Raw genomic sequence first — 16366 nt, 5'->3', positions numbered from 1 at the left:
ACTTCTTGGTGAATTCAGGGAACTATCCGAACACTTCTGCCTCTTTCCACGCCCATCATCATCATCAGCACGTTTTTTCATTTAAATTCTGGGAGTTGGACATTATTATTATTATTTTATTTTTTTGAATTAATAAACTGAACTCAACAAAAGGAAGATGTCTTCTTAGAAAACAACAACCAAATCAGACGTGAAACCCTTCTGGGTGTTGTGAAGATCAATTCCTTCTTCATGTTGTTGTGCAGACAAGCTTTTAGTCAGATCTTACAGTTCAAACGGAAAGTGATGACACTTTTGAGGCATAAAAACTTAGACAGTTGGCTAGTCTGAGAGCGCTGAAAGTATAAACACCACAGCAGCAGCGGCGAGGGGCGGAGGAGGCAGGAAGACAAAACCAGGTAAGGAAATAATGACACAGATTATGGTTAGAGTCTGTGAGAAAAGAAGAGAAGAGAAGAGAAGCCGAGGCAGAATCACCTACAGGAAGTTCGACAAAACAATAGAAGCAGAATACAGGGAGAACTTCACCGAAGGTAAGATCTGATCATTTTTATTGTTTATTATCAGGAAATATAAAATATATATATAAATGTTATTGTGCGCTTTTAAAAGTAACAAGAATGAGTAACACATATAGAGCAAAACATTTTCTTCAGGACAATATAGTCACCTGCATATCGTCTAATTTCTCGCCTAGAGAATGGGGACTGTGCAATACTTCATGGCTGTGCTGTTATCTGCACAGTTGGTGCTCAACTCTCCCACGGTAAAAAAAAAACCATTTCCTCATCCTGCTCACCTTTACTCATGACTGCAAGAACCATGCTTTTTACTTAAAAAATAGGTCAAGTGTATTGAAATTAGCTGCATGAAGATATTCTTCTTATTTGTACTTAATTATCAGAGTTTGAAGAGGATGGAGGATAACAAGAAGTGTATCGAATGCCCTGCAGGTAAAATGTGTAGTGATTTTTTTATTTTAAAGTCTTCTTTACAAAGTTTTAAACTCACTTTGTGATCATGCATTAATAATGTTTATTAAATATCTGCCAATCTGTTGGTGCCCTATTGAGTTTCTACTCTCTTCATGAAAGAAATGACATGTTGCACCCTGTCATCGACCACATCCTTGATTTATATGCACTACGGGTCTGCAGACACTCATGGCACTCGCTTCCATCCTGTTGTTCTTACTTGTTTCTTCCTCTTCTGCCAGGTGAATATCAGAAGTCTTGTAACGAGTGCAAACCCTGTCCTGATGGCTATTACACCGAAAGGAGCAACCAGGAGCCTTCATGCTATCCGTGCTTCAGAGACTGCCAACCACGTAAACAAATCTACATCAATTCCTCCCTGAATTACTTGATGCATGCATGTGAGGTCACATGCATGCATCAAGACCCGGCTCTCACGTCTGGCTTTTGGCTCCTTTAGGGTATCATCTGAAAGAAGTTCAGAGCTGCACAAGAACAACCCCCTTGAAATGCGAGTGTGAGTCCGGTTTCAGATGCATGGACGCGGATCCCAAAGGGAACTGCAAGCAGTGTGAAAAAAATAAACCCCCACCAGGTAAATCCTGACGAAATCCTGTTTTAATTAAGATTAGACAGTTTGAAGTTATATATTTTTAATTAAAAATTACACAAACTGATCCAATACAATAACAACACAACGCAACCTTAGGAGTAATTCTGCTCAGAGTCGTAAAATGAAACTCACTCGGGTTCTGAGAGTTATCAGGAGTTTTTGCACAACCGCAGTTTAGAGAAACGGAAAGAAATCCCGACCAGACAATCAAGCTAATGGTTAGTCTGATCTAATCCTTCTCCCACATTTAAACCACTTCAGCCTTACAGGAACGATTCAGATACGGAGATTTTATGAGCCGTCAGCCTCCTACCTGTAGCAACCAGCTCTGTGAAGGAAACTGAAGGAAGATCTTTTAGAGAGTCAAAGTAACAAATAATGAGGGGAAATGGCTTCTTCCAAAACATATTTTAAATGAATAGTTAGATTATTTCAATTGTAGGATCTAAGGAGACACATTGTTTGAGGAAAATTAAAGAAGCCGTTGGATTGCACTGTAAAATGTTAAAACTTTAATGTATTCTTATTTTTAAGTCATGAAAACATTTCCTTTTAAGTGTAAAACTTTGTTTCACAGGATGCGAGATCTTTATAAAGATTCAAACCCACAGCTGTGTGTTATTTATTTATGGATCATATGATAAACAGATTGGTTTATTATGGAGACAGACTCTAAATTACAGTGTAGTTTTATCTTTAGTGACCAGCAGTTTTCAGCTTTAGTTGTGATATTCAGACATTTCTACTTATCTGCTCTGCTTCTCTATCATCCATAGGTTTTAATTACATGTATTATTTTCTAGTTTGCTCTTTGTTTGTGTTTGTTGAAAATCTAATTGAAATTATATTTAAAAGATAGTTTAAATCTGCTTGAGCTTAACTAGTGAGAACTAATCTCAGTTTCTACAAACTAGATGATACTAAGTGAAGGTAAAAAAAAAACAGCTGCTGGATGAAAAGATTTATCCCCTTTAGATCAACATCAAACAATTATAGATGCACAAAACATGGAGATAATAAAAAAATAATAAAGTCTTCCTGGTTTGATGATGTTGTAAGGCTTAAACTACTTTAAATACTCAACATCAAGTCACATGTTGTGTCATTGTACTATTTTTGTATCACGTCAAATGACATCTAAGAGAAAAATGCGAACGTGATGAAACTGCCAGAATTGCCTCTTACTAAATTTGACCTTTATGGGGAAATTTTAAGATTGAGTTGAACTTTGCATAATATCTTTATGCTGATTAGTGAAGACTGGTTTGGTTTACCCACCTCAGTAGTGAGGGCAGCGAGTGTCTGTCACAAACCTTATTGTTGTGTTGACTGCCCCCTAGGGGCTGAATTATTGTTATTAAAGATTTGATGTGGGTTTGAATCTGTGAGGGACTTTTTTTTTACATGTTGTTATTAACATACACAATAAGAGAAAATAAGAGAATTATATGATAATATGTGAGAAAACAGCAGGGAAAGTGGAGTCGATCACTAAAAGTGGCATTTTATTTTATTTCGAGGAAGTGAAAACAAAAAGTGATACTTTGAATGCTTTTATTCTGGTGAAAACTGAAACAAAAGTGTAATGTTTCTCTTTCTCATCTCCAGCAGTGACTGTGGTCAAACACAGACAGACTACCTCACCTCAGGACAAGCCCTGCAGCTCCTCCAGGTGAGTCATGGTTTTCACTGGATTACTGCTAAAATACTGAGTAATAGAGAATCTGGAGTGGTTTTGGAAATCCAGCCAGACGGTGACGTCTCCGTTTGTTCACATGTTTTCCTTTTCATCCCTCTCAGGTGCGGTCCTCCTGCTCCGGCCCCCACTCATCCCAAACCAGGTGAGTGTGTGTTTGAGTCTGAGGAAAAACTTTAACAGCTGTTCATTATGTTTAACACGTTTTGTGGTTTGGACCAAAAATACAGCACTTTTCATTTTAATAGATATTCAATTATAAGTCGTTTTGAATATTTTTCTACATTTCAGTCTATTCTGCTTGGCAAAATAGCTGAATCTTAGTCTTACTGGAGAACATTTGTGATTTATTTTATTTTTTATTTTTTTTAAGATTTACAGTTGATTCTCTGCTGAACATTTTACATTTCATTGTAGCTATCGCTGTATTTTTTTAATTTTTGTTCTCCTGGAAGTTCAGTCTCAGTCTTGTGAGTTCTGTCAGGTTTTCTCCCGTGTTTGCTCTGGATTTAGCTCCATCTATCTTCCCGTCAACTCTGAACGGGAAGTGTATTCTCCGTCTTGTTGAAAGACTGCGGGCCCACAGCATAATGCTGCCACCACTCTTTTACACAGTCAGAAAACGTTTTGTAAGAATAAGCATGCCTGAAAACTGGGTACATCTGCTTAATTATCTAAAAAATAATAACTGTCAAGTGGAAAACCTTAAATTTACACCCAAAGTGACAGTAATGCTTTTCATATATTTTAATATATTTTGTTTATGATTGATCATTTTGGTCTTAACTCAATAAATCCCTTGGATAAAAAAAACATATCAAATACCAACGTATCCATCTGAAGGGAGCAAAGGTTTTTTCTTGGTGGTTATGCTATGCCACACCAACTTTATCTCTACAGATGGCGCTAAAGTGCTTGACAAATACTATGGGCTTGTGTTTGACTCTGGTCTCTGTGTGTTACACACACTGGTTATTTCTGGTTGGGTTTCACTGTGCAGGACAGAGGGCTGTCTTTTAAAGTGTGTCATCATGTCAGCTTCTTGCTTGTTGGCTGATCAGATGAACACAAACATGACTGGATATTTTTATTAGATTTTATCAGACTGTCCTCATAATGCTGCTGCAAGGCTTTGAACCAATGCACGGAAAGTTTTTATGTCTACTTTTTTTTTTTTTTTTGAAAATTTTTTATTATTTACATTCTTGTAGTCAGAGATTTTCCAGTCATAGGTTTTAATAGATCCTAAACACATTTTAAGAAAAGAGGGAATAAATCTTTTAGGCTCCCAGAATGAGAAATGTCTTGCCTCCATCTTTGAACCGTCTTGATTCTGTTGATTCTTTTAAGGAGACTCGTTCATTCAGACTGGCTCCTTACTAGTTTCATGTTGAATGATCTTCATTGTATTCTGTTTTTATTGTTCTATGTTTCTATAATCTGTTTTAATGTTTGTTTCTATTGTTTGTGGTTCTCTGACCTCTGAAAAGTGCTTTATGAATAAAATGGACTTTCTTACCTACATAAAGCATAGTCAACGCAACAAATCCTGAGTATGGAAAAGAGGTCAAATAAATCACCGATAATACAGAAAATTAGACATAAGATATGAAAATTGCAGCATTTTTTTTTCCCCCTCCAGGGGGTCTTTTTGTGGGCTCCAGTGTCCCTTATATAACAGCAGGCTGACAGGAAGGGGGGAGGACACGCGGCAAATGTCAGTCAGGTCCGGGAATCGAGCCCGCGGCGGCCGCGTTGGGGGCTCAGGGCCTCCAGGTGTGGGTTCCCCTGCGCCACCACAGCACGCCCCAAAATTACAGCATTTTTAAATCAGATTTAAATGTCTGGCTACTATCCAGGGTTTTATTTATTGTTTTGTCAGAGAACGTTGAAGTTAAGAACTAAAAATAAACAACAGAAAGCTTATTATTCAGTTATATAATTAGTATTACTGGTTCTGTGTTTCACTCATCTACTTTTATATACATGCTATATTCTGAAAGTTTTATGTTTTACAGCTTCTTGGGATTTTTGTGTTGCTTTTAGTTTTCACCATTTTTAATTCTCTGTCACAGGACACAGCAGCGCTGAGCTGGCGGCCATTTTGGGCCCGGTGGTCTTCATAGGATGCGTGGCCCTTGTGATCATGTTCTGCATCTATCAGCCCCGGGATGAAACCTGTTTCCGACAAAGTAAGCTGTTCATTTACATTCAGGACAGTTTCTGCGGCCTCGGCTGAACTTTGTAATTGAATCAACTCAGAAGAATAATAAACACGTTTAAACTGAACGGTGCGGATATGAGTGTGACTGCGGATCTGTCGTGAGCTTTCTGCTACATGAATGATGAACATGTAGAGTCATCACTGAAGTTCTGAAACTAATTTTATGTTACTCATCATTCTGTTTTTCAGTTATTGCAAAGCTGTGTAATGAGGTATGTAAGCCGAGGTTTCTGCTACCTTTACGTACAGCCATGGTAAAAAAAAAAAAAAACAACCCATCCTTCAGTTCTTCTGTTTTAAAGCATCATCTGATCCTAAAATTATAACTTGAGCTGCACAGGACACCTGACAAGATCAAACACGGACATGACTTTTAAATAAAAATTAACATGAAACAACTAAAACTTAAGTACACCTTTGGAGAGCAGTCTTTAGCAGCAGCAGCATGACTCAGCACTGTGTCAAGCAAGTGGCCCCACGGTTTACTACCAAATGCTTTTGTGGTCAAATTTTATGACTGCAAGTGGCCCAGCTGCTGTGGGTTTAAGGTGGAGGGGCCATTTCAGCTGAAATGCTGACTGTTTTCACCCAACATGGCGTTTTTAGTCTCCAGACGTTCTGACTTATTGCTAACAATTCTTCCAAACAAGTCACTTGTCCTGTTTTTTATTATTTATTTATTACTATTACGTCAATTGTTCACATGAAGTTGAACATTTGACCTGCTAAATAAGGCTGGCAGAGTCTGAGTTTGAGGTTTTTCAGGGCCATTGAACTTTGCACACTAACGTGGTTTTACAAAAAAAAAAAAAAAAAAGGAAGCCAACATGTTGCTTGCCTTAGCCTTTTCTCTCACTGTCTTCAGTCGATGAGGACGTGTCTTTTGTGCGTTTTCCTCTTGAACATATACTTTCTCATTGTAGAATGATTCATTTCAAATTATTTGGAAATGGCTGGATACCCAATCCAAAGTTAATGGACAGCAAAAGGTCATGGTGCTTTAAACTTTTCTTTTGTTTACTTCCTACTGTGGCGTAATCAGCTTTTTTTTTGTTTGTTTGTTTTTTTTTGTTTTTTTTTATAATATTGTGTTATATACTTAATTTTAAATAATGTTAGGACATGTATCAATCTAATTTTCACCATGTATTGATGCATAAAACCCCAGAACGGTGAAGGAGGGGATTTATTTTTTTAACCAAAACTGAATAGATTTTTGCTTGATATTTCTCGCTGTTCTGTACAAGTTGATGACACGGTTCTTTTTTAGGAAGGGAAAAATGGCAGTCGCAAGACAAAGGAGTCGACTCATCAGTTCCCCAGAGACACTGCGAAGCAGCAGACGTCCCCTCTTTCAGATGCCAGTCTTGGTACTGATGAGTGAAATAAGCCTTTTCAGATGAAGTTCTTGACTCGCATGAATTCAGAAAGAAATTATGAAATGTTTGAGAACCAAATGATTACACTGATCTCTTATGTGTTTTTTTTCTTCTTTTTAGGTCCAGTCCAGGTCCACAATCCAGGCACGGTCATCTTCAGCTTGCTCAGCCACTTCACCGGCCCGGTGGGGCCGACGGATCTGAACGGAAAGAGAGCGGAGAGGGCGAGCCACGAAGAAGAAGATGAGAGAGACTGTCCCGTGTTTCATCCCACGCCTTCGCCGAGTATTCACCTCTCTAAAGAAGAGGGCGGCGGTGAGACGGAGGATGTTTTCTTCCCCTCCCAGGAGCAGGGGAAGGACTTCCACGTGTCGAAGGAGGAGGCGCTGTGATGTGATCTGGAGGACATGCTGGACTCTTGGAAAGAGAGGAAATGTAAACCTTGAAAACACAAACACAGGCAGGAGGAGAAAAAGATCCATCTTCCTCTGGCAAACTGTGGAAGGATCACAGTTGTATTTTTTTTTTTTCCTGGTGGTTAAGGAAACCAACATCACACCTAACTTTGATGAAAGCGGGAATTGTGATATTTTTGTAATTTATAATTTAAAAACTTTTGTAAATATTATACATATTCTGTTGGATGTAATACTAGATTTGACTTGAGACACTTTGAGTGGAGTATTTGTTTTATTTTGCATAAAGGAAAATAAAAAAATACCTGAGGTTTTAAAAAAAAAATTGTACTTAATATACATGATTTGATATTAAACAGCAGCTCTACGCTATTTATATACATTTATACAGTATATATATTTATATGTAAATATATATACGTAGGAACAGGTTTAAACCTATTGGAGAAATTTCTGAGTGAGAATCTCATCACTGGTAAATATTCTTGTCTTATTATGTAGTATAGTGTACCATAGTACATACCTATTATCAAAATACCAAACAGCCCATGCAGGACTATTATAGTGTCCCACTCTGTGTGTTTAGGTGGAATAAATCTTCCAGTTTTTGTAGGTTTAGTTTTTTGTGTATTGAGATATCCTGTAGTTTTTGAACAGCATTAGTAGCTGAACCGTCCGCCGTAGTCCTCTCCATCATAACGACTGAAGCGACGTTTGTCTCCATCCGTCTCCAATATCCAGGCGATGTTGTCTCTTTCTTGTGGCAGTGAAGATTTTGACAAGTATTTTCGTTTTCCAAGTCCAGGATTTAATCCTTTATGCATAAATCGATGCAGTGGTCACATTTTCCACACACCTCCTGGACCGGCTTGGACACGTCGTCATCCACTGCGCGCAGAGGGGCTGTCACAGTTTTTTCAGGCAAAAAATAACCTGAGAAGCAAAGTGGAAAATATTTTTAATTAGATCAGCAATATATGACGAAAATCAAAAAAACAACTTATCTACATTTTTGCATCCAAATAGTCAGTGTATTGGTCTATTTTGATCATTTTGTGAGCAGCATCTATGATCTATGTGCAGCTTTAATTTGCATGGTCAGTTTTAAACAATCAGCCAGTTTTCTAGGGATGCACCGATTTTGGGAGATCGGTGAACAGTCGATATTTGCACGTCAAGCCGATCTTATCTACTTCAACAAAGGTCTAAAAATCGACCCCTGTCCTGTTCTGCTCTGCAATAAGAGAGGTTTGACTGACAGACCGGCCCATCAAGTCATGTTTGCATTTAACAATAGTCACCCCACTGTTACCAACTCAGCCACTTTATTGCTATATTTAGTGACATTTCAGACAAAAAAATGGCCGAAATCAGAATTGGCAAGTCAAGCTTTTTAAAGATTGACCAGAAAATTGCAGTCGGTGTAGCCTTACAAATTAGTGTTTCCAAAACCTGTCTATTGTTTGTGCACAATGTTTTATCAATTCTAAAATAAACTGTTATTGCTCCTTTAGCCTGCTGTGCTCAGAGTGAGACAAGTAGACAGGCTGCAGAGGATGGATGTGTATCTGGGTCATGTGGCCCGGATGCCCTCATCTTTAACCAAGCAAACGGAAATTAAACACCAATGAAATCTTAAAAATAAGTTTTCTGAAAAAGAGAACAGCCTTTTCAGGAAATTTAGTTTTCAAAATATAAAATTGAATCACAAGAAAATATGACATAAGAACCCAAATTATTAGCAAGTCATCAAAACAAAGTAAACATTTTAATGTTAGGCTGACACTATCATCACCAGTGTTTAAACACGAGGAAATAAAGGGGATTTTTCATGGAACAAAAAAGCTCATCACATCTTTGAAGTATGTATGTCACCTTGTTTCCCTCCCTTCTTGAATAATATATTGTATTTTGATCAAAAGTCTGCTATTCTGAACTTTCAGGATGCGACACTTTACTCTGATTGTGGCATCAGCCTAATTTGACTTTCATAGATTTTCCACACTGATAAATTTTCTCTAGGAAAGAAATTTCAAAGGACTTTGAATGCCAGAGTGATCAGATAAAACATAAACTGGAAAAGATTTTGAATGTAAGTTGTTTTTTGATAGTTGTTCTCATCTTACCGTGATTGGATCTGATCCAGTGCAGAATTGGCTTGATTTTTGTCATAACAACCAGAGCAATTCCAGCACACAGAAGGGCGATTATCACCAGGAACCACTGAGTATCTGCAAAAAAATAACAAAAATAGATATGCATTCAAAGAATTTACACCTAGAATAATAATCTTAAGAATTTCTATTTCATATTACTGTCAGCTCACCGTACCTCTGATTTTGTCATTTTGTGGTACAGTTGTCTTGGCTGTGGAGGTGGATCCAGCTACTAGAGGAGGAAGGAAAAACAACTTATCAGTTCAGTGCAGATGGCCAGAGAAAAAAAATACGAGAAATTCATATTTTGAAGACCAGACAAAGAGTTTGTGTGAGACTTTCCTCAATAGTTACTGCAGGGTAAGCAAACAATTGGATTGAAGCACAAGCATGCAGTAAAAGTGCATAAAAAGAGAAACTTCTTGTGTTTGAATTATTTTATTCAACAAGCCAAAGTTTCACACAGTTTTAACACTATTGTACCTTTCCATTTGATAAACCAGTGTTAAGAGAAAACTAAACTAAATCAACATTTGTCAAAATCTACACTTGTATGTAAATAAAACTAACAATTGTAGGCCAACAAACATGGGATCTTATAGATATTCAACACAAACTCCTATAAAGATTAGATGCGATTTCACAAACACCACATTTCCTGCCATGCCAGACTTATTTTGGTGTCACAGAGGTGGAAACAGAAACTGTTTGTAGTAAGACATAGGAAACTTATCTACATATTGGGGTTAGAATAGTTTCCTATGTGATAAGAAGAAATTGTTTGATAAATTTGCAGCTCTGTGTGCAAAAGTACAGGAGCCTAAAGTCAGTAGAATAAAGTTTTACTTTATAAAGTAGAATAAAGTTTTACTTTATTCTACTTGGTTGGATGTGCGGAGAAGCTTGGTTTCACCTGCGGTGGACGGCGGCGGCGGCGGCGTGGGCTGGGTGGTTGTTGGGACAGGATCACAAAATGTGCAGGACGCGTCTTTGCATCGATAGCCAGCTCTGCACTTGCAAACAGTGTTTTGGGTTCGTGTGCAGTTTGACACAACCTCAAAGTTTTCTGCCAAAGACAAAAGAAACAGTCATGTTAGAATATACGTCACTTAAAAGAGACGATTCAGATTTAGTGACTTAACGGGAATGTACTGCAAGAGAGTGACTTTGTGTTCTATTTATGATATGGCCCAAAATGACTCACAAATTTTAGTTTCAAGTTATCAGACAGTTTTATTATCACATCGTCTTTATGGCCGTTATTTCTTAGTGAAAGCATCGTTTCGATTTGATGAAACATTTTCTTTCTCTCAAAGAAGCCACAGCTTGTGTGTTCAAAATTAGCAAACAGAAAGCTGCCTAAATTACTTCCACAGAGCTAGAGTCATAGCAAAATATCAATGTTTATGAGGCATTTTCAGTTATAATTTATCAAAAAACAATGAGAGCAAATTTGAGTAAGGAGATCTTGATGATACCCTCATTCATAAATCAACTCCTTTATTACACAAAGAGCAAAACTTCCACCTGGAAGATTTTCTGATTTCACTTTAAAAGACTAAAAGGAAATGTTGGCAAGAAAGTTCCTCCCTTCATTGTGACAGACATGTAACAGAGCAGCTTTATGAAATATTTGTGATTTAAAACGTATTAGGTGCTTGTCAAAGAACAAAACCTTTCAGTATGTTGCTTGGTTTTCTGAAATATTGGTTCCATAATTGATACGTTTAACGTTTCAAGTCAGACAGCTATGACAACCTAATATAAGGGGTAAATGTGGATCAGGAGGAAGAGTGTAGATCCAGAAGTTGTCATTTTGAATCCAGCTTCATCCTAGCAGGTCTATGAAGGTTTACTAGTGTGATCATGTTGTTAGCAAAATGTGGCTTTAAGTTTTATGTGTAGGAAAGTAGAAGGATTGTAAAAAGTTAAGTCCACTTTGAAAACATGAACAGTTGTGTTTTAAAATGCTTTCCACATTATTTATCTTATTACTTTTACTAACTTTGTGTAAAATGTAAAGCTCTCCGATAAATGAACAGAGGTTTTTCTGTCATTAAAGGGTTGAAAGGTGTAATAAAACCATCAAGAAGCTGATCTTTGGGATTTTTTTCTTCTTCTTTTGCTTGCAGCCTGCAAACTGATAAGAGCGTTAGAGATCCAGAGCACAACAGAAACAGTCGTGCTGCAAGGTCAGCAAGTTAAATCGTTCTGTGGGTTGAATCGTTTCCACCTAAATTAGTTTCCATTCACTTTAATTGACATGGAGCCCCTGTGCTTGTAGTTTTTTGACATTTTCAACACCCACCTTCCTCTTGCTAGATTCTAAAACAGACAAATGAGCTTTTAAAAAGTTTTCATGAAAAACACATTTCACACAGGTTCTCTTAAAGGCAGTATTAGAAAATAAAAGCCTCCAAACGAAAACAATATTATTTCAGACTGAGAACAGAGAATATGTTTTCACTTTGGTGCTAATTCTCTTTTGTGTTTTCCACTGTGACATTTAGAAATAAGGCAGACAGGTTATTTTTGCTCTCTTGTAGCAGCGGAGAGACATTTGCATTGGTATATTTTTCCATTTGCTATTTTGGTGAAATTTAGGTTTTTTTTACTTTTCACTTACATAAAAACGGTCTGCTTCTCAGAGGACTGCAAACATGACTCCCTCTCCCAGCCTTCATTACAGATGGTTTCACAGACCCCCCGTGTCTCTCCTCTGTTTCATCTCTTTCTGACTGTTTGCCCCCCTTGATGCATAAACAGGGAAATCCCCTCAGTAATAACAGTTTATTTCTGCTGGTAAGCTTCTCTGAAATTCTGATCCGCCGCCAGAACTGAGTAACATTTAACTGTCTGACTTCTACAGGCCTTTTGCAGTGAAACTGGTCAAATTTTGCGGTAAGAGCAGCAGATTACTCACTCTCACACATCACGCTCTGATCGCAGAGTCAGAGTTCACACAGAGAAACCTGAACCACAAGCTTGCAAAAAGAAGAAGAGACAGTGGAGTGTGTGAAGCTGTGAGTATCTTTACAGTAATGCTTGATCATGCATATGTTCAAAACAAAACCAGTCTATATCTACTCTGATTGCCTGGCGATAGTGTTGTAGTCAAAGTGGATCCTGCTGATGTCAGAGCTTACTAACCAGTTTTACGTTTTTACTGGTGACACATCATTTATCAAAAAAAAAAGTAAATTCATGATACATCGACATCAATAGCTCAGATTAAAATACTGCAAGTCTTCCCATTCAGACAGGACATTTACTGTAATGCTTCTTACCTTTTATGCAAACATCACAGACATTGCAGTTGTTTTCCTTGTTGTAGATATCCATGTACCGATTTTCATCGCAGGGGTCACATTGAATTTTACAGTCTTTTCCTACGCCTAAGCGTTTAATATAACGATGACCTGGAGCAAACACAGAGCAGTTTATGGTTAATGACATTGACCATAGGCACTTTAAAATACATAAATATAAAAGCAATGTCACACTACCTGGCTCACACATTGGACAACATTTCTCGGGATTGCCTACCGGCCATTCATATTGCTTGTCGTTGCACTGGAGCCCAGAGGAGGAGAAAGAGAGACTCCACAGCAAGGAGAACATGAGACAACAGAGATGCAGCATCTGGGGAGTAGCAAATAAAGGGAAGAAGAAGAAGAGGTGGAGAAAGCAGATTGTTGATTGTGTCAGGTATGATCAGATGCTGTTACAGAAAGGTTGTGAGAAAAAGAAGATGACTTTTATTAGTTGGTTTCCTCTACATATAAACAATTACTATTTAGAAACTGATTTTGTAAAACCTCTGAATGTTTTCTTTTGCTTATCAATCCAATTAAAAAGTTGATACATCATGAAGAAGATGAAGATATGTTGCCTGTACTCACCATGAAGGAGAAGCTGACAGAAGAAGATGTTACCTGGGACCCTCTGACTGTAAGACTGAGAAAGTAGTTGAAGTGTGTCAGGGGACTCTTCTCTTAAAATGTCACAAGTGACTCATCATGAAACCTGTCTGTTCAGTCTGTTTTCTTTTGCTCTCATCCTCTGGCTGCCCCTCCTCCCTGGACCCTCGACATCTGAGAACAGCCAACTGAGAACAGCCTCCATGTTTTTCCATCTTCTGTCTCGTTTTGTCCAAATACAAACTTTTGGCTGAAAACAGTCTGACACTTTCCCCTTTTTCATTACTTTCCTTTTTTTTGCTTCCTTGCTGTCATGTTGTTTGATGATGAGTGTAAATGATCATGTACTACTCATCTAACCCCAAACCATTTGATTACACTTACACAGAAGTGAGAGAAAGATAAACATTCAAAGAAGTGACTGATGATTAGTTGTGCAACTTCATGAACACTTCAGTTGATACTAAGTTAAGGTATCCTACTCACTTTTAATTCATAGAGTGAGTCAAATTAGTATTGAACATGTCAGTGTTTTCTTAATAATTAGAAAGTGCATCATAAAAGTTTATCGTAATCCCAAAGAAATAATACCAAACCAGTAAAGAATACACACAAAAAAACATAAAAAGCCAAGATTACATTGACTTTTCTAATTACATGGAAAACAATCTTGTGCCCTGTCCTCAATATTCTTAACATAAACTGGTTCAGTCCTAATTATTGACCAACAGGAATAGGTTTCTCATCATTGACATCTTGCAGAAGAAGTATTGCGTAATGGTTAAAAGAACTTGACGATCTCTCAAAACTGTCACAACCTCATTGTTGCACAACACACTGATGCTACTTCCAGCAACCAGACACTTTGGACTGTCTTGTTGCTGAAAATATAAATAAAATTACCTTACCACAGTAGTTAGACACATTTATGAGCTTCCAAATGTTTAATTGAGCACAAAATCATCTCAATTTGTAATCTTGAAACTCCTCTGAAGACAGAGGAGTCTACAATCTGAAAAGCTAATTTTCAACCCAGGAAACACAGAAAGACTTAGCATAAGAAAGTACAGTTCTTTCATGAAAATATTAAATATTACACTTAACAACAATGGCTTCATACATACTCACGACCCAAAGCTCCACTTCTGAAGTGAAGCAAGTTCTCTGTTAGTAATCCTGCAACCACTATTATTATAATCATGCACTTCCCCTTTTCCCTTTAGAGCCTCAACTTTGCCCACAAGAACATCTGTGTTTAGAAATATCTCTGCAACCAGTGTCAATACTGCGCTGTGCAACAATAAGGCTGAGAAAGTTTTAGAGATCTTTTTGTTTTACTTATATTGAGATGCTTTGTGTGATATACCTTGATAATAAGAAAACTTTTTATCATTCCTATCTGTATGGACCAGACCAGCTGATAATTGTTAGCAGATGTTAGCTGTTGTAGAAATACTGACAAATTGCAATTGATTTGTTTGCTTTTAATGCTTTTATGCAGCTTTTTTCTTCATGCGTTCATTACTTACTAATTTGTTTAATAACATGTAACTAAGTTAGTAGAGTTATTAATTTATTTATCTTTGAATGTGTAGATTAGTGAGATTCATACAAACATCTGATGTGAATTAGCGCAATTAGAAAACAGTTCATGTGTTCGAGTTACTTTCCTCAGCTCAAATACTGAACTTTAGCTTTGTTTTCTTTGGTATTCATGAATAAAATATTGTAGTTTTTACCACTAAGTTAGATAACAACAACAAGTTTTATTAGTCATGGGGTTTTCTTTAGTCTGGTGTATTTATTTACTTATTCGCACTGCCTTCTAGAGTTGCTTATTTGTGCAGAAACAGAATCTTGCCAGACTAAGTTACCAAATAATGTGATGGTATTGAGGATCCTGCACAGCAGACATGTCAGCCAGGAACTGCAGTCAAATGCATGCAGACAAACACAAGTTTACATGTGTTTTAACGTTGCATTTTGTTATGATCTTGAGGTGTGAGTCGGTTTTTCTAGTGAATGTGAGTCAACTTCCTTTTCTGCTAGCAGTTTCTTCTTATAAGGAGCTAGAGGTTGACCATCAGTGAATGGTGATTGACTTTTACTGTTACGATCCAGCCCCACCCCTTGTGCCAGTGATGGTTAGCTCTACAGTTTTCTGACTAATTTACAGCAGCTTGATTTCATACTTACCTTGTTCCTCAAATGCTCCCAGGTTGATGAAAACACTAAACTTCTGGACTCCTATAACAAAACTCCTCCTATTGCTCCTCCTGCAATTCCTTTCTCTCGCTAGCTTTCACTCTCCACCTATCGTGGAGCAACAATATCGTATCCTCTTCTGGACCTTAATATGTCCCCCATCCTGACACCAGAAACATCTGCTGACCAGGACTTTATCGAGTCTCAGCTTACCCTGTTTCCACCCTCCTCTCCTTCCTTCAAACTGTAAAATCCAATCAAATCAAACTTTATTTATGTAGCTCATTTCAGCAACAAGGCAGCTCAAAGTGCTTTACATCCTAAAAACATAAAAGCATTGTGCAGAAACCAGTAGCAAAAGATAGATTTTGTCAAAAGCCATCATCAAGATCATCAATGCATGTCGAATATGTTGGTCAGTGTTCCAGTGATTATGTTTCAAAAGCAACTCTAAACAGGTGGGCTTTTACTCTGGGTTTAAAGGAACTCAGTGTTTCAGCTGTTTTCCAGTTTTCTGGAAGTTTGTTCCAGATTTGTGGTTCAATGCTGCTTCTCTATGTTTGGTTCTAGTTCTGACATAGACAGAAAATATTTAATGTATTGTGGTGCTAAACCGTTCACAACTTTATTATCTAACAAAAGTATTTTAAAGTCTATTCTTTGAGCTACAGGGAAATTGAAGCTCAAAGAGCTACAATGTGTGCAAAGTGTAAGGACTTTAAAATTGGGAGCAGCAGCGTTCTGGATTTGCTGTCTGATTTTTTAGACTGACCTCTGAAGACA

The 16366-nt window shown here is 37.5% G+C and overlaps 2 protein-coding genes across 2 annotated transcripts; one reads left to right on the top strand and one right to left on the bottom strand.

Moving 5' to 3' along the window:
• The first annotated feature begins 143 nt into the window (after positions 1 to 143).
• si:dkey-260g12.1 lies at positions 144 to 7608 on the top strand. Its single transcript, XM_044116901.1, has 11 exons — positions 144 to 533; positions 700 to 766; positions 905 to 953; positions 1217 to 1327; positions 1435 to 1569; positions 3196 to 3259; positions 3388 to 3428; positions 5359 to 5475; positions 5697 to 5719; positions 6778 to 6877; positions 7007 to 7608. Exons 2-11 carry the CDS (start codon positions 701 to 703, stop codon positions 7276 to 7278), a joined length of 978 nt encoding a protein of 325 aa, XP_043972836.1. The 5' UTR covers positions 144 to 533; position 700; the 3' UTR covers positions 7279 to 7608.
• Positions 7563 to 14524, bottom strand: cd27 (CD27 molecule). Its single transcript, XM_044116902.1, has 8 exons — positions 14503 to 14524; positions 13361 to 13415; positions 12965 to 13100; positions 12746 to 12877; positions 10372 to 10524; positions 9634 to 9690; positions 9429 to 9533; positions 7563 to 8235 (listed from the first exon to the last, which is right to left on the bottom strand). Exons 2-8 carry the CDS (start codon positions 13361 to 13363, stop codon positions 8111 to 8113), a joined length of 711 nt encoding a protein of 236 aa, XP_043972837.1. The 5' UTR covers positions 13364 to 13415; positions 14503 to 14524; the 3' UTR covers positions 7563 to 8110.
• Positions 14525 to 16366: the final 1842 nt, after the last annotated feature.

The sequence above is a fragment of the Gambusia affinis genome, linkage group LG05, assembly GCF_019740435.1.
Source record: "Gambusia affinis linkage group LG05, SWU_Gaff_1.0, whole genome shotgun sequence".
NCBI lineage: Eukaryota > Metazoa > Chordata > Actinopteri > Cyprinodontiformes > Poeciliidae > Gambusia > Gambusia affinis.
This window is presented reverse-complemented; position numbering and strand designations above follow the sequence as displayed.